Here is a 17,903-nt window from a genome sequence, read left to right as displayed (position 1 = left end):
TATAAGAACTCCACACAGTGTCAAAAATATAATAACATATAACACTTGCAAATTGGATTCAGCTCGAGCATCTGCATTCTGGTCCAGTGACAAGAGGACAAAAGCTTTGTCTGCCTCTGTAGTGTATTTGTCCAAAGAGTTGGCTCTAGATATATGTTGGCACAAAAACCCAAACCTCCAGATGTGGTCGAGCCGAACAGATGTGATGTTATATGTTTGAATCAGCTGAACTCCGTACCTTGGTGAAGAGTCCCTCCACCTCTCCCATGGCTTTGTTCAGCTCCTTTTCTGCGTGTTTGGCTCTCTCCAGGGCATTGTCAGCTACTGCTACAGCGCCGTTACAGTTTAGGCCTCCACAGTGACGGTTCCCTTCATCGTCGCGGCAACCTGCACCCCCACAAGGACTTTCCCCACAGGGGGCATCACCTGGGGCGCCGCAAACCTGTTGGGACAAGTGAACATGTACCTCTATTTATGTGGAAATGATCAGGCAATAACTACACACTTGGTCAAGACCAGAAGGGACTTTTTCTTTTATCGTATAAATAAATATATTACCCAATAGAAATGTATCATTTCTGTAAAATTCTCACAGAAAGACAAGCAAGTAGAAAGCAAGTAAGACAATATCAATTTGATGAACCATTATCTTTATTTCGGTATTCCATAAAATGAAGCAGTTGCTAAAATGAATTATGGGAAATATAACGAGCTTAGTCGAGTAGCAGTTCCTTCCATCTCAGCTTTGCTATATTGTGGATTTCAATATAAATATTGGACAGATCGAAAGACATCCCAATTATGACAATAAATAATAAGAATAAAGTTTATTATTTTAAAGGCACAATGTGTAGATTTTCCTAAAATAGCCAATAGCTGCTATAAATAACGAAGAATGTGACCAAACCTTCTCGTTGATCTTCTTTAGGTCCAGGCCCTGCGCTCGGGTGTTTAGGTCTCCAAGCGCGCGCTTGTTAGCAGCATTTTTGCGGTTGAAGTCGTCCTTCTTGGCTGAGATGAGGCGCTCGGTGCGGCGGCGAGTGTCTGCAGATTGGCTCACTGTGCTGGGCCGGGTGGTTGTTGATTCATTGGCACGCCGCTCCGCATCACGAGACTTGTTGTGGGAGCTACGGATGCTGTCGTACGCACCTAGAGGAAACCAAAATTCAGATTAATCTAACTGAGGCTGGAGTAAATTTGAGGATCATAAAGGATTATAGATTCTTGACTAAGTGTAAGAGGATTCGGAATAATGATGCTGCGTGTGAGGGATCTTAAGTAGGAAAAGAGTGTGGACAGTTAAAGCAGACAGGAGCAGAAATGGTTGAACAATGAATTCCCTCTTGTTCTCACCTAGGAAGTTGGAGTTTTTTAGGATATCTAGTTGGCGGTGTAGCTGCTCTGAAGTGAGGTTGAGCTCTTTGGCTTCTCTCTCCAGAGCACTCAGCTCCTTGCTTGCCTCAGAGTTGCTGTCCTGGACGATGGTTAGGTCTCCTTCCAGACGGTTCAGGGTGTCAGTGGTCTCACCGATCTGCGCTCTGCATGGTAAGACAAGCAGTTGTGGGGGGATGTAAATTACAATCCTGACATGATTTTAAATGTACTGTCTTTGACAAATTGCATAAATCTGCAGACGGTGCTAAGAGATTGTTCTTGAATCCATTTTTTTTTTTTTTTAAACAGTCAAGCATCATTATCTTGACACTATTACTGTATGTGACAGATGGATAATCCCACCTGGGAAACTCTTAAAATGCAGTGGGATGTACCAGCTGTACCTAAGATCTTCAATAAGCTCCATTAGGGTAGCGACAGCTGCAGCAGTGGCGTTGCGTGCGTTGACAATTCCCCGAGCTTGTGCCAGTTTCTCCTCCAGGTCCCTGAAGGCCTTCTCATAGGCCCCAGTAAGCCCAGTGGTCTGAATCTCGTGGGCCCGCTCTGCCAGAGTCTTGGTGCGCACTGCCAGGTCCTGGTAATGAGACGGAATTGTGAAGAGAAAGATTGTGGTTCATAATCAGTTCTTCAATATTTCACATTCGGCTTCTGTTGACTGAGGATTAGACCCCGACTTTTGCGTGAAACTGCACCTGCACGATGCGATCCCAGTCCCCGAAGCACTTGTGACAGGGCTGACAGTTGGGGAACTGGCCAGAGAAGCCTCTGGCACACTGGTCACAGCGCACACCTGACACCCCCTGCTGGCAAACACAGTGGCCGGTCACCCGGTTGCACTGAGTGGTCTCGATGCCTCGCCAGTCGCAGTCGCAAGCTGGTGAGAGAGAGAAGGGGGGAGGAGGGAGTGTAAAGTGAATATGGAACATCAGGATCTAGCTTGTTATGAGATAATCTCATTTGTTTACACTTGTGTATCTATGTTAACTGCAAAAATAATGTGTTGTTTATTGATGATGAGGCTGGTACAAGGCTTGAGACTGGTTAGTTGTGATACTGTTCTGAAATGATCTAACCTACCTGAAGTCAGAATTCTAATAAAATGCTTCTTGTATGTTATCTGGGTGAGCATATATTCTACATTTATGTAGTTTATCAAATTATAAATTAATACATTATTCACATATAATAATTGAAACAGATTTTCAAACAGTCCTGATTATTTACAAAATAAATTGGACAACATCAATTATTTAGTGTAGATATTATATATTCCCCCTAAACTTAGTCATACATATATCATATCATTATTAGCGCCTGCATTGGACCACAAGGTTTGCTATTCGGATTACTACATGTTAATGGTGCTTAGCTTCGATTTTTGTCTTGTAAGAATAGAAAAAGAGGTGGACGAAGCCTCCGGGAAAAGTGAGGCCAATGGAGAAGTGCCTTAAACCTGCATCATTTCTAATGACCAGTAGGGGGCGACTCCTCGGTGTAAAAATAAGTCAGATTTGAACATGATCCTACTTCTCACTTGAATTATTACCTCAGAAAAACATTGTAAACATGAGTTTATGGTCTAAATCTCTAGTTTCAAGTCTTCTTCAACAACAGCATGATGTTTATCCAGTAAGTGATGGTCTATTTAGAGTCAAATAGACCATAAAGATGGGTATGCTTTAGGGCGGGGCTACCTTGTGATTTACAGGTCGCTACCAGAGCTACCTGTCCATCATTACAGAGGCATAATGTGTATCCGTTTCCAGCTCCAGCCTTTTGTCCTGGCTCCACAAAGCCAAGATGGCAACGGCCAAAATGCCAAACTTGAGGCTTCAAAATGTCAGTCCACAAACCAAAGGGTGACAGTGGTCAGTACAGTCTTTTGTCTTTTGCCTTCGTGCACTGGGCTGCAGTGTTAGCCAAAATGAGCTGAAAGTATTACATATTATATTATTATATAACAAGCATGCATTATGTCTTTATGCATCTAACCTCTGCACTGGGTCCGGGGGTCTCCCCAGTAGTTCTCCTGACAGTCTGTGCAGGTCTTCCCGCCGAAGCCGTCACGACACTGACACTGCCCAGTGAACTGCACAGCAGAGTGAAGCACGACACGTCAGCGTGAATGAATGTGAACGTACATCACACTTGTACTGCATCATGAGATGTGCTTATCTGAACGTGTCCAGGTCCCATGTGTGCCCTACCTCATTACATGAGGAGGTGACTGAGTTGTTGGGATCACAGCCGCAGGATTCACAGCCCATCCCGCTGGCCAGGTTCCAGTGGTTGGGGGCGCAGTGGTCACATGGCAGACCTATGACGTTTGGCAGACACTGGCACTGCCCTGTTGCTCGCTGGCACACACAGTCCTCACGCTCCATGCACTGTCCCGGGTCAGTACCCAGGAAGTTACACGTGCACTCTAAAGGGCAAAAAACGGCATGCATCATCATGATTTTGCTTCTTTTTTTAAAATTACATTAAAATGCAACAATTATTTTGAATGAACAGGGTCACTCACTCCTGCAGTTGCGACGGGAAGCGTCGCCGAAATAGCTGCTCTTGCAGACGCCACAGTTGGGGCCCTCGGTGTTGTAAAGGCATTTCTGGCACTGTCCGGTCTGCCTGTCGCAAGCCTCCATGTCGGACATGTCTATGTTGTTGTTGCACTGGCACGGCTGGCAGCGCCCTCCGGGCTGAGAGGGGTTGCCGTAATAACCCGGAGCACATTCCTCACATCGGGCTCCTGAGTTGGGAGAAAAAGCAACAAAGGAAAGAGAACAAGAGTTCCAATAAGAAAAGAGTGGGGGAGGAGATATGATAATTGCTTTTATTTTGACTGAAATATATTTGCAATTAGAATCGGTGAAGTGCTCTACAGGATTCCTCAAGCAGCTTTTTCAGGGTGTATGAAACAACGGGAAGCAGGAAACTTGTGAATTAACAGCAGCACAATCAGCAGGTAGTCTTAGTTTAACTCAATCATGAGGAGTGGACTCGCCTCATTTTTGCCTCGACTGCAACTGAAATGTTTTCAGTGTATTGATCGACCATGTTAGTCTAACACTTATGAACGTTATCATATTAATACAGTATGTAGCTAGACTTTAGTTTGAGTTTAGTGAACGCATCGTCACTCAATGGGGTTGGTTTAGTTAAGAGTCTTCATCATCACACCTTTGTTCGGAAGATTATGCACCATATTACTGTACTTGATTACATAATAGACTATATCGTTACTCAGCAGTCTTTTACATTCTTTGATTCTTCCATGATAGCTATAAGAAGATGTAAGACAGATGTGAAATTGTCTGAATTAGCATATGAATTCTTGAGTTACAGCCAAAAAAAAACATGTTTTGTGAGGTCAGAGTGACCTTTGACCACCAAATTCTAATCAGTCCAACCTCGAGTTCAAATCAATGTTTGTGCCAGATGTCCTGATATTTCCTCCTGACATTCCTGAGATATAGAGTTCGTGAGAATGGGATGAACCCGAGGTCACAGTGACCTTTGACATCCAAAATCGAATGAGTTCATCATTGAGTTTAGAGTATTGAGTTAAGCAGATACAGTGTTCTTTAACTTTCCAGTTCCTCTCTCTCATCCTGTACTTTAAAAAAAAACACTACCCTGTCCTGCTTACTCTAACAGACAGGTCATAATGATACAGTGAGCATTCGATGGTCAGTACCCTTCTCTGTTGTGCTTTATCAGAAAAGCCGAGCTGGCAAAGAGAAAAAAAACATCAGCCTATTTATCCTGGCTGTATGGGTATAGAGATGGAGTGTGTTTAAGTCCTGCCCACACCGGAGGGGAAACCAAATCATCTCTCTCCATTGACTTTGTATTGCGTGAAGTTGCCTTCTTGTCACTTTGTCTGCTAGAAAACAACAGAAACAAGCATAAAAGCTGCTGTGTGGTGGGATGCACTACCAACAGGGTAAAGAACTGCACAATTGAGGCACCAGCAGGAAGAATGGGAAAACTGGGGACTATATTTCTGTAAGTTAAGCTAAAGCATTTTAACAGTGTGCAACTTGTGTAATCGTGGAATGTGGATAAATCAGAAAGCTATACAGTATTATGTTTGCAAGGGCCTTCGCTAACTGCAGCAGCTTGCTTACGTATAGCTAAAATTAGCTTGCTAAATGTTTGCAAACTTTGAAATCAGATGTTTTTAGTTCGCTAAAGGCATCTTGCTAGCGGTTCAGTCCTTGGTTGCATAATGTGGTAACAACTATATTCCTGTGGTTTTAACAGTGTGATGGGCTGCGCTCTCTGTCTCTATACTATTGTATCAGTACAACTCTTATTTTCCAGGAAATTACCGTACAACCACTTCCCAACCTCCATCCACAGATAACAGTTTAAACACAAGCGATAGAAGCTGACCCAGATTCAGAATCAAGCCACACCTGTGTATAAACACGTTCTCAAGGTCTCTCCCTTTTTACTTTAAAGGATCATTTTTTATGATTGGGAAACCACACTTTTTGACACAATAAGTGTAAAAATAATGATTCTGGGCCAGGTCCTTGTATTGGAAACATTTACACAGACCTGGTTCAAATCTAGTTTTCAAAATCTATTTACCACTTATAATATAATTTCAATCTAATTTTAGGGACACGTATTTGTCCCTATGGTGCCATACAACACATCGTCAGACACAGAAAAGCCATGGAAAGGGTTTGACATTATTCTTTGAGCCAGGTCTTCACACACGGGCGGGAGTGCACTGTGGCACAGCTCCGTTGATGGGAGGGGTACTGAAGCCATGCATGGGTAGGATTGGTGAAGTGGAGGGTTGGTGGGAAATAGAGGAGGGACTGGAAGGGACGGGGGTCAACCATCATTACTCACGCTTAAAAATGGTCGCCCCGGAGCGTTTAACAATCCCTGTGCCAGTAAAACAGGGGAAGGAGGAAATTACAGGTTACCAGTCGCCATAGCCCACTGACAAACATTGTTCTTACTTCATTTGAGCTATATCCTTTGAGTTGTATTACTAACAGAGCTGCTCTGGAGGAGTTAAGGAGATTTTGTGTCAGTGGTTGACACACAATGTCGACTTGAAGAACCTCGAGTTGATTAAAAACATGAAGCTGTGGTAATAACGATGGACTCTGCTGGACTCACTTGATAATAGGGATGAATATTCGTGGTCCCCAGTGGGTCATTCCTTGTGTTTTTGATGACCCCCTGACCTTTCCTCCAGCGTCACCATCAGGTCAAACATTTCCTTTTGAACAACCTTTTGTTCCATGGAAAAAACTATCTTAACAAGAGTCTACAGTCATGCTAGCAACTCTGTGCAGCTGTATCTAGAAACAGCAGTGCTTTGAGCTAAATGCTAATATCAATGCTAACATGCTAATGTTAAGGAGATATAATGTTTACCGTGTTCGCTATCTTTGTTTTTAATTTGCTAACTAGCAACAAACACAAAACTCAAACGAAGAGCAGTATAATGGTGCAGTGCTATAATGTTAAAGTGTGCAACAGTTTCAACAGGTATTAACACCGTCACTCGTTCTATAGAAAATGAATAATAGTTCACACACACACACACACACACACACACACGCCTGGACATGGTGGTAATGTCATTAGCATCACCTGCTGAGGATGAGGAGGAGACACAGACCAGAAAGCAAGGACAGATGTGACAGAAAGCACAAAAGAAGGAATACACATGTAAAGCAAGGCCACAAGCATCGTTTCAGTTTTACCTGTGTAGCCCTGGTTACAGTTGCAGATAATTTGTCTGTTAAGGTTGTCCTGGTAACAGGACGCAGCAAAGTGGCGTCCGCTGTTGGGGCCGTCTGGACAGGGGCATGGGCGACACTGAGCACTGGGTGCTTTGCCCAACACTGGGGTACCATAGAAACCATTGGCGCACCTACAGAAATAACAAAGTAGAAAGAAATCCTGTGAACTTCAACTAACAACTTTGCAGCAACACGGTAGAAGTATGCATACATGCAATTTTCAGTTATCGTATTCATATCATGAATCATTCTTGTTTTTAGTTTTTTTTTAATAAATGATTAGAGGAGGTTGAATACTATATTTTCTGTTAAGTCTTTTAATCCCCCTTTTTGTCCCTATGATATGCTGTGCTTGACTTGAACCTGATCTCATGCAGCGTGGTCACCTCCACATTGAAACATCACCTGTCACACTTGTCTCCTCCAGTGTTGTCCCTGCAGCTGAGGCAGGCTCCGGTCCTCTGGTCGCACTTGTCGGCGTGTCCGTTACACTGGCAGGGTCGGCAGCTGGGGAAGCCCCAGTGACCCGCCTGGCATCCGTCGCAGCGCTGACCAAATGCTCCGGGACGGCACTGGCACTGACCGGTAAACTTGTCGCAAAGTCGAGTCACAGAGCCTTCCAAGCTGCAACTGCAGGCTGGACCGAGGGAGAGCGGAACAAGGAGAAGCGTTCAGGAAGGAGGATGATAGGAATAAGTGGAGTGGAGAAGAGAAGGAATCAAAGAGAGGAAGTAAAAAGAGGGTTTGGGAATACATCATTTAAGTAAAGGGGCTTTGGATTTGCAATTGTGTACTGAGAGGCAGTAGAGGGCGCTAGCAGCATAGCGTGTAACTAATCAAAGGCACTGCACATAAAGTGTGGATGAACGCATCTTACTCTGCAGACCTTTGTCACTGTAACTAAATAGAATAAAAGAACAAAATGCGAAATAACATTGAGTACCAATATTGTGTGAGATCCAGGAGCTTTTCCAGTGAAACTGTTTTATTAGCTGTTGTTAAGGCCCTACAAAGCACTTCCAAGCAAAGTATTAGTTGGAAAAATGCAACCAGATTAGGGGTGTAAAATATACACCATATCCTCCATGAACGGGCCTGGAGAGACTCTCACCTATGCAGCCTGAGGGTCCAAAGCCGTAAGTTCCCGGAGCACACTGGTCACAGCGTCGACCTATCACACTGGGCCTGCAGTGACATTGGCCCCCGCGGACGTCGCACATGGAGCTGATGGACCCCTGAGGATCGCAATTACAAGCTGTTGGAGGACAGAGAAGAACAGGCATGAGGTCAGCGAACCCTTACATATGGGAACATCCTGCACATTGCATTTTGGGATCAGGCTAATGTGATTAAGTATTAGTTTTGCAGGTCACCCAACTATGTTGCATTGATTTACAGCTTCAAGTTGAGCTGAATTTTCAACTCTATTTGGGTAAGGAAATGGTCAAGTAAACAATAGGTTGAGAAACGTCTGAATACATTTTTACCAGTAAAGAAATTCCACTCTTTGAAAATTGTTTAATTGATAACATTAACTTCACTGATCCCAATTATGAGGCTGTTTTATTTTCCTCCACAGGGAAGTCAGGGTAAAGGTCCTGTAACCCTGCAGCCTACTGCATTGTAAACATCATGAACGGCATTCAAACAAGGCCCAAGAAGACATTTTTATACTCACACAGAGCCCCGTCATTTGTGATGGCCGACATGCTGGTGATTAGCTTGGCACAGGTGTCACTCATCAGTGGGCGTGTTACACTCTTCGCCCCCTCGTGGCAGCGGTACCGCTCAAAGGCCTGCTTCCTGTTGTTGGAAGCTGGATCACCTGCGTTGAACATCTCCATGGAGGAGTGGCGTGGCATCAAGGCGATCTGGTGCAGAGAATGGGGATTTATGAATAGCAGAGGGAGGGAGATGTTCGTGCATAGAATGAATGAAGTCAACTTCAGCATGAGTCCGATTATTATTTTGAAGGACTGGAAAAAGAAACTGTTCTCACAGAGTCCATAAGGAGGACAGCGTTGGCCGCTCCGTTGAGGACACTGTTGGCATCGTGATAGCGTTTGAACTCAAAGCGGAAGGTGTAAGTCACACCTCTCTCCAGACACACAGCAAGATGAGGGACCACAAACCTGGAGCAAACACAGTCAGCAGCACACAGTTAACATTCAGCTATTGTGTACGTGTGTGTGTGTGTCTGTGTGTGTGTGTGTGTGTGTTTAAGCCACAGACCTGGCTCCAGCCGGCAGGGAGATGGTGAGTCTGTCATCATCTGGGATGGTGTTTCCACAGGGGCTGCTGGTCGGAATCGGCCCCGGACGGATCACTGTTATTCGCACCTCCTCCCAGTCTCGCGGCATCTGTGTAGAATCAGTGTTTTATGGTTAATATGCAGTCAAAAGCATAGTCATGGTGAGCTTTAGAAGGGGAGGACAGTCACAAAGTAATGGCTTCCTGGATGAAGGGAAATCAATCACAAATGCTTGGGAAAATGCTTGCCATGTAAAATACACATGGATAAAGGGCTGAAACATGCAAAACCACCCACATGTTCCTTTATGTTAGTGGTTAGCGGGGATTCGTTAGCACAGGGAAGGCTGCACATTGCTGCTTATTCGCTTTCTTGTCGAAGAGCAATACCACTTTCTATAATGAAGCTGGAGCCAGGAAATGGTTAGCTTAGCATAAAGATTGGTTCTCTCTGAATCTGCCAACCAGCAACTCTAAATTGCTAATTAACACAGTTACATCTTGTCATATTATATTTACGCAAGCCGGAGTCAATATACTGTGACGAGATGGATCATGTGCGGGACTATTTCCTGGCCGGTTTCTGTCTTATCACTGTGAGTTTGTCAAGACATAGAAACCCAATAAAAGATATGAGAGTGGTATCAATGGGCCTCATTCACCAACCGGTCTTAAGAAGAAATTAAGAACAAAAAGACATTGGTGAGTCAGGCCCAGTCTTCTCATTTAACACTCAGGAAGAGAGAGAATAAGCACATTTCACAAAACCGAACTATTGCTTTAGGGTCTTCATTCTGGTCTGAGCAGTCTACTACAAGCAGCGGTGATAAATACACAGACCTGTGTCTCATAGCGGATAAGCAGGTCATATTCCATGGAGTAGGGGATGTTACTGATGAGGAACTCCAGGGTACCGCCCTCAGGTACCCGAGCGAATCCAATGCCCGTCCATGTGGCAGGGCGGCCCGGCTGGTGCTCCCTGGTCTCCAATGTACAGCCCTGAGAATATACAGATGTATTCAGATATTTTCCTAAATATATTTCCATACTAAAGCCACAGAATGACATAACAATACTTAAATGTGTGCTGATGTAGAATAACTGTGGGCTCACCTGTCCCATTTTGGCCAACTCAGCCTCATACATGAAGTGATCCAGAGCCATGAAGAAATATCTGGACTCCACCTGCGAACACTGGCGTCCTGTCATGTGACTGCGGCAGCGACACTGACCGCTCTCCATGGAGCAGCTGCAGAGGAGACACAAATAGCTTTGTTATTTCACAGCTACGGTCAATATTTTATGGCATAGCTGCCAATGCTGGGTGCTTTGAGCTAACGCTAACATCAGCATGCTAACATGATGATGTTTAGCAGGTATCATTTTTTTTATCATGTTCACCATTTTAGCACAGCATGTCTTATCATAAACAAAAGTATTGAACATATTAAAGTTATGAGCTGGTAGCTAGAGAGCAAACATTCTAAATGTTATACTTTACTTTGTTATCGTAATCTATACTGGTTATTGGCAATTAGGAATTTAATTATTGTACTTTTATTGAAATAATTTCTTTGATAAAAAATAAATCTTGGCATTTAATAATGTATTATAAGCTGCTTAGAGCTCATGTTAGGAAGTTAAATAAGTCAAAATATGGGACTGCTGAGCGATCTCTAGGGGAATAGGGAAAAAGTTAAAGAATATATCAAATGTCCATTCAAAACCCAAAATGTCAACCTCATGGTGCCGCTAGAGGGAAAGTCAGGGGATCAACTAAGTTACCATGACTGTCTGTAAAACATTTCACATCAATGAATCTCACAGTTGCTGAGACATTTCATTGACTGGGTGGCTAATAACATTAAAAAAAGGGACAAATGTTAATTTTCCATTGTTATCTGGGAGCTTCGTGTATGATGTTTGAATGGAGGATGTCAACCTATAGTGGCACAGAAAATCAATCCACTAATGAATTGATATGACAACAGGTGCAAAAATGATTGCTCCCGGGGTAAAGGTGGAGGCTAATAAATCTGAGTGCACACACAAAGCTTATGCTGCTATTATGGAGTATCATTATCTCATCCGTAACAGCCTCATACTTCATTAGTGACCTGTGTCCTCGGGATTAAAGCTACAGCGTCACTCACTGGTTGTCCAGGGCCCCTCCGATATCACACTCGCAGCCTCGGCAGCCGTTTAGGTCGTGGCTCAGAGCCCAGTGTTCTGGCTGGAAGCACAGAAGGACAGACAGAGGGCAGAGTGATTGACAGACGGAAACAGAGGAGGACAGAGCACGCAGTCAACAGACAGACAGCTGGCACGGTCGGCCCCAGACAGACATGATGCATCACCCACCGCGATATTACAGAGTGAGAGGGGAACTTCCGCGGCAGTTTGACTGTCATGTCTCTGACTGTCTAATCCAATAAAACAACATTCCTAGCTTTGGGGCATACTTTCAGTGCCCCAGTCCTTTTAAATTTACACTCTGAGATGTTCGCTTTCAAAAAGAGCTGACGTGACAATGTTACTACTGGATATTTTTTGCAGTCAGCAATTTCACATTAGATTTGAAGTATGTTTTGGCGAAAGGTTTTTGTACTCTGCTAAATGTTGTGGTTTGTCCTTTAGTGTTGCATTAATCCAGTTCAAGTTTGTGGACAAAACTTTATCATTCACCCAGTAACACTAGTCTGTGGTCTGGTTGGTTTACGACAAGCCTATTAGCTCTGACAGCTATTTGGAAAGCTAACAAGAGAAACTCTGAGGCATGACATTATGTCCTTAATATCATTATAATGACTTCGGCGAGGCAGCTTTGAGCTTTTTTATGTATATGTGGGGATTTATATGGATATTTTCTACTTTTTCTTTTCTTTCTTTCTTTTTGTTTCAAATACACTTTCAGCACAGTGACAGAAATCATTTTTCCGGAGGATTTGTTTTGTCCAATGTTGACATTACACTCTCGCTACTAAAATGAGGCTCCGCAGGGCTCATCAGAAGACGGGATCAACTTTCGGACCAGGTCCAGGCTCTGACCATTTTAGGCCTGCTGTAACCCACACCAACTGGACAAGCATCAAATCCCCGGGCTAAATTTAGGCACAGGGCCCGGGCAGGAGCTCACATTCCTGCCTACACTATTTCTGGCTGAGAAGGTTTGGGACAAGAGGATGAATCATAACAGGAAGCTGATCAACATCTAATATCTTGGTACTCTGGGCAGAGGGAGTGGAAGGAAAATATAAAGAGTGAAGAAAATCAGGAGCACTAATTTAGAAGTGGAAAAGGAAAATAAGGAAAAAGGAAAGTCATGTAGTAAAATGTAAGGGAATGAGATTCAACGCTTACAAATTAAATTGTGTAATGTTCTAACGTTTTTTTGTAAACTGTCACATTACCACCAACAGGGCTTTTTCACAGGAGCACAGAGTGAGTGGTTAAGGAGAGGAAGAGTAAAATGACAGATCCTATTCAGCCAGAAAATAATAGTCAAGCAAGACAAAGTTTCTTTTGCACTGTCTTACCAAACACTGGTCACAGCTGCGTCCAGTGACGAGACGCTTGCAGAAGCAGTCTCCACTGACTGGGTCACACTGGGAGCTGCCTGACACTGTTCCCCTGTGGTCACACCGGCAGGCTGGTGGCACACGGTGGAGGGCAAAATGAATGAGGTTTATCATAGATAGATAATTAGTTACTGTAGCACACTGAAAAGCAGCGTTTTTTAATTATAAAACAAACTACCACCGCTGTCAAGAAAATCCTCAATCAGTTTCTTTGTGGACTTAATTGTCTAGTAGGCAACGGCATAATATTCACTCCTCTACAACACCACTTTTACATTGTTTGTGTGATTAATTGACTAAAATCCCAAAAAAAAAAGGTATTTCTGTTCAGTCACAGAACCCAGATAGGACAGGAGAGTCGCTTTCAACTTCATGAACGGTGGCGAGTCATCTTCGGACTTTTCCCTGTGTTTTGCCCTATCCTCTTTGGCTCTTCTAATTTTTGATATAGGTTATAAAATGATATATAATACAGTATCAGGTCTCTTTCACTCATACAGTAGATGATTATCAGGTTAGAGCTTTAATAATGCAGAAATTTACACCGCATTTTCTCTATGCTATCAGTATTGTGAAGAGGATGATAACCAATTTCATCATATGCTTATGTCTATTTGCTGGATGACGATGATGTATTGAAATGCAATATATATATATAGTGTGAATTGTGACTGAGACTGTACTCACGTTGGCAGCCCTGAGGGTTGTGAGGGCTCAGGCCGAAGAAGCCGGTCTTACACTTGTCACAGCGCGGCCCCTCGACATTGGCTTTGCAGCGGCACTGACCTCCCACCATGCCGAGGGAAGGGTCCGTGTTGCTGTCGCACATCCCTCCGTTCTGAGAGCCGTCTGGGTCGCAGTCACAAGCTACGGGAGACACGGGGTGCCTGGTGAGTTATGTATTTTTACGGGTTGGTGTTATGGTGTGTTGCAGTGTGATTTAATGTGCTGAGAACTACAGGAAGAGCAGCCTCTATTGAGGATCTCTCAGTAGAGGCCATATTCATATCTTTTTCTGATGTTTTTGTAAAATATTTACCATCTTCTTCTACGTGTTTCATCAAACCTTCACCAATGCTAGGGGATTGAATATGAATCAGCCTGAAAAAAGCTATCAATACATTTCTCCATATTCCGTACCGTTTTTCATAATTTGTTGCCAAAATTTGGTAGACGTGGCCTCAGAGACAAACGCTGTGGTCAATTTCAACATGCGATTGCAGCCACACTTGGGTGATGTGCACATATGAACTCAATTTGATGGCATGTCACTTATAGGTGGTACTACAGCACAAATATAAGTTTACTTGATATTAGTTTGTTAGAGTAGTACGACATTTAAAAAAAAAATGCTCATTGGCTTTCTGCTGAAGAGTTAGATTGATTAATCTGTATGAAAACCCCAGAGCACATACACACACACTCACCTATGCAAACTCGCGGGTCCCTGATGTCCTTGATGGGGTCTTTGTAGTAGAAGGGTTTGCACGTCTCACAGTTGCGTCCCATGGTGTTGTGCTGACAGTCGTCACACACTCCTCCGCTGATGTTGCCCGTGGCCAAAAACACCGCCATGTCAAAGTGGCACAGGGTCGAGTGGCTGTTACAGATGCACTCTAGAAAAAAAGACGTTCATTTCAAACAAATGAGTCATTGCTGACGTGTTCTATTCTGTTTGCTTCCTCCTCTGTACTCACTCTTGCAGGCGTTGGTGCTGCGCCCCTCGGCTGGTCTCCAGGGCAGGTCGTTGTAGAAGGCCTCACACCGCTCACAGTTCAAACCTTTGGTATTGTGGTTGCACACGCACCTGCCGTGAACCTTGAAAGGAAACGGGAGGTGGGAGTTGAAGCAATCATATCTGGGTAGAGGAATCAAATGCTTTTGAAATGATGAGAGCAAATTACAGGAGGAAGCGTGCTAATTAAACGTCTGTGCCGTAACTCAAGCCTCATCACTCACCATTCCCTCTATTTCGTCCTTGATGCCATCGATGGGGGCGCACTCCGAGGCGTGGCCATAGCAGAAGCAGTTTCCACGCACGACGAGCTCGTACATGGCGTAGTAGTACTTTTCTTTGATTTCAGCTCTGGGGTCCAGCAAGTTGTCTCCCAGTGTGTGAAGCTTGGTGAAGTTCACTCTCAAGTTAGTGATCTTTAGCTGGTCTGTTGGAGAGAGGACACGAAGAGAATAGGTGAGGGGTTAATGTATTCATAATAAGGCAGTTTTGTTCTGTTATATGAAGACTGGTTGTCTTATGATGGTGTGACACAAGTAGGTGAGCTATAGGATGAAGGACATCAGCTGAAAGAAATGGGTTAAAACAAACAAATACAAACACTTCACAAGATCCATTTCGCACCAGCAAGAAGGAGTCCAGGCTGAAAAATGACAGTAACTTTGGAAGATCACTACTTAAACTGACTAACTCAGACTGCTCGCGCCACTCACTGCATTCGTTTCAGCTGAACTTGGTAGTTCAGGTTAGAGAAGCGAGCTTGTGACCGGAAGGTCGTCGGTGTGAATGTGTAACTGTGTGAATGTGATCAGGGAGTTCCTGAAAAAGAGAACATTGTTCGAAGTGAAACTATCCCCTGAATAAATAAAGGTGAAAAAAGTGTTTTTGCACAGAATGAGGACTAGAGAACGAGACATTTATCCTCCATCTCTTGCACTGGCTTTATAGCCAAATAGACCAAACACTCTATCAATGTGCATACAGGTGTGTGAGTATAGTTTCAAGACAGTAAACACAGTGACGATGAGGCTGATGGCAATATCATTCAAGTACTGGAAAAAGTCACTTTTTGACCATCTGGTGGTGCTCGGTGAAACGCTTGGGGATCACTCTCCAGGTACCATGGACATCTGCACCAAAATGCGTGGCAGTCCACTGAACGAACATCTGTTGAGATATTCCAGTCTGGAGTGACATCTCTAGAGCCACGCTGCCAGCATGACTAGCAAAAAATGCAAACCAAAACCTGCAACATCACCATTTCTCTATGTGACAAGACCGGAAACATGATGAGGGAATGGATTACTTTCTATAACTCTGTCTTTATGTAAATGTGAGAAGGATTTGGACAGATCACTGGCTTGTTCATCAGCTGATCTGTCACATCCAATGATATTGATGCTGGTGTGCAGCTCGGTCATCATCATTAACCTGACCCCTCACTATTGCTCCTCTTGCTCCTTCATTCCAACACTGTTTACTGCTGCAACTCCCTTCCTTCCTTATGCGCTAATTGTTCTGAAGTTGTTATTTACTCAAAAATGTAATGTTCATGTTTGTTTAAGGAGGATTAGCTCTCCAGCACCATCCTCATCCTTATTGTACAACCATGTCATTCGTACATTTCAAGTACATTTCCAGGCGGGGGCAAATCCAAAGATGACAGCGGAATGTGGTGTTGAAAAGGTTCTAGACACATCCTGCCTCTTTATCCTCTCAAACTATTTGGAGAGAGTTCCTATTAGAGAGAAAGATAACTCCTTTCCATAGAGGTCTGTCTGTCTTTAACAGCCGTGGCTGTTACAGTCCGGCTGTCAACCTGCAGTCATCAATACACACGCACAAACTAAAGATGTGCTGATGTACCTAAACACGCACACCTTTCTCTTTTTTGTCACACGCACTGTTGTGTTTTGGTAATTGTGAATATAAATTTAAAAAAACAAATGTTTCTCGTATAGTAGAATTAAAAATAACTCTACTTACAACACTTTAGATTAGCAAATGGGGGAGAAAATGAATTTTAGTTTCAACTCGTATCACTATCATTATCAACATGATGAATATAATTACAAGGACTATGAAGATTTATGACTTGACACAGAGCAGCTGCAGCCTGCGTTGAGTCCTCTTTACCAGCTCATAAAAAAAGGACATAACATTCAGCTTTCTGAATCTCCTGTCATTTTGAAAACCTGCCGGAGTTGAAGCGGCGGCGCTTCAATAAGATGGATGAAATGCTTCACGGGAGGCTTTATTTTCGTCCACACTCTTGACTTTATCTGCGGTAATAGAATCCGTCTCTGACAGACAAGAGCTAATCCCTCCAGCCGCCTGCTTCTCCTCTATCCAGATGGGCACCATTACCCAACAGCAGCTCCTGTTTGCAGTGTACACATGGATGTACAGACAACTATCACCGGATTACTTACTGGTTTGAATACCAAGTTGATTAAGTTACAAAGAATAGTTCTGTAACACAGAGAATCAGTCAGACAGAAGATGATTCTTTCCTTAACAGGCTCTACCAGAGAAATGCTTCAAGGTTATGATTTGAGTTAAGGTCCGCCAATCAAAAAGGCAGAATATGCACAGAGAAGTGATGCAGGAATTAAAAGAAAAAAGCAAACCAACAGGAATAGAGTCTTAATAAAAGAGTAAATATGGATGGGTCTCCATGTGGGCCGGTTGCCGGGAGATATTTAACAACGACGAGAACAAGACAACCTCTGCTGCTGCATTGGAAAGCGATCTCGGGTTTCCGGGAACAGTTCTCATGTCCTGCCAGTCTAAACACGAGGGCCAGGACAGTGATGCTGTGTGGGAGAGAAACAGCTGCTTTTCACATCTCTCCACGTCTTCCACACAGCAGGGCCATGTTTCACGGCCCAGAGAGAAGGGCTGTTACAGTCCGTTATGTGTCACAGCTGGATCGCCGGAGACTATTGTGTCGGCCGGAGTTTGATTTTTGGTGACAAATGTGACGACAGCTCGCCAAGGAAAAGGCCGGTGCTTTTGTGTGGAACCATTTCTTAAACTCAGGATGCTTTCACACCTGACCTGTCTGGTTCCGTTCAAACAAACTCCGGTCCGTTTGTGAGGTTGGTATGGTTGATATATTTTGCAGATTTTTGATTTAAGCCCAATTTTCAAAAGCTGAACAACTGA

The 17,903-nt window shown here is 43.7% G+C and overlaps 1 protein-coding gene across 2 annotated transcripts in view; it reads right to left on the bottom strand.

Moving 5' to 3' along the window:
* Positions 1–17,903, bottom strand: part of lamb2 (laminin, beta 2 (laminin S)) — a 44,421-nt gene that overhangs the window by 5,704 nt on the left and 20,814 nt on the right. Inside the window, exons 8-30 of one of the 2 annotated variants that reach the window (XM_079175046.1) lie at positions 14,960–15,162; positions 14,698–14,818; positions 14,428–14,616; positions 13,688–13,867; positions 12,959–13,071; positions 11,576–11,655; positions 10,536–10,671; positions 10,263–10,421; positions 9,405–9,532; positions 9,172–9,304; positions 8,851–9,043; positions 8,284–8,427; positions 7,578–7,809; positions 7,134–7,303; positions 6,265–6,300; positions 3,920–4,144; positions 3,603–3,820; positions 3,388–3,484; positions 2,088–2,269; positions 1,779–1,969; positions 1,354–1,538; positions 908–1,149; positions 239–442 (exon numbers count right to left, since the gene is read on the bottom strand). In XM_079175046.1, the coding sequence (XP_079031172.1) occupies positions 239–442; positions 908–1,149; positions 1,354–1,538; positions 1,779–1,969; positions 2,088–2,269; positions 3,388–3,484; positions 3,603–3,820; positions 3,920–4,144; positions 6,265–6,300; positions 7,134–7,303; positions 7,578–7,809; positions 8,284–8,427; positions 8,851–9,043; positions 9,172–9,304; positions 9,405–9,532; positions 10,263–10,421; positions 10,536–10,671; positions 11,576–11,655; positions 12,959–13,071; positions 13,688–13,867; positions 14,428–14,616; positions 14,698–14,818; positions 14,960–15,162 (3,761 nt within the window). The remainder of the gene's footprint in view (positions 1–238; positions 443–907; positions 1,150–1,353; positions 1,539–1,778; positions 1,970–2,087; positions 2,270–3,387; positions 3,485–3,602; positions 3,821–3,919; positions 4,145–6,264; positions 6,301–7,133; positions 7,304–7,577; positions 7,810–8,283; positions 8,428–8,850; positions 9,044–9,171; positions 9,305–9,404; positions 9,533–10,262; positions 10,422–10,535; positions 10,672–11,575; positions 11,656–12,958; positions 13,072–13,687; positions 13,868–14,427; positions 14,617–14,697; positions 14,819–14,959; positions 15,163–17,903) is intronic. The other variant, XM_079175047.1, reaches the window with a different exon arrangement.

Source organism: Pholis gunnellus (assembly GCF_910591455.1).
Source record: "Pholis gunnellus genome assembly, chromosome: 2".
In the NCBI taxonomy this organism is placed as follows: Eukaryota; Metazoa; Chordata; class Actinopteri; order Perciformes; family Pholidae; genus Pholis; species Pholis gunnellus.
Note: the sequence above shows the minus strand (reverse complement) of the source record. Positions and strands in the feature narration are given on the sequence as shown.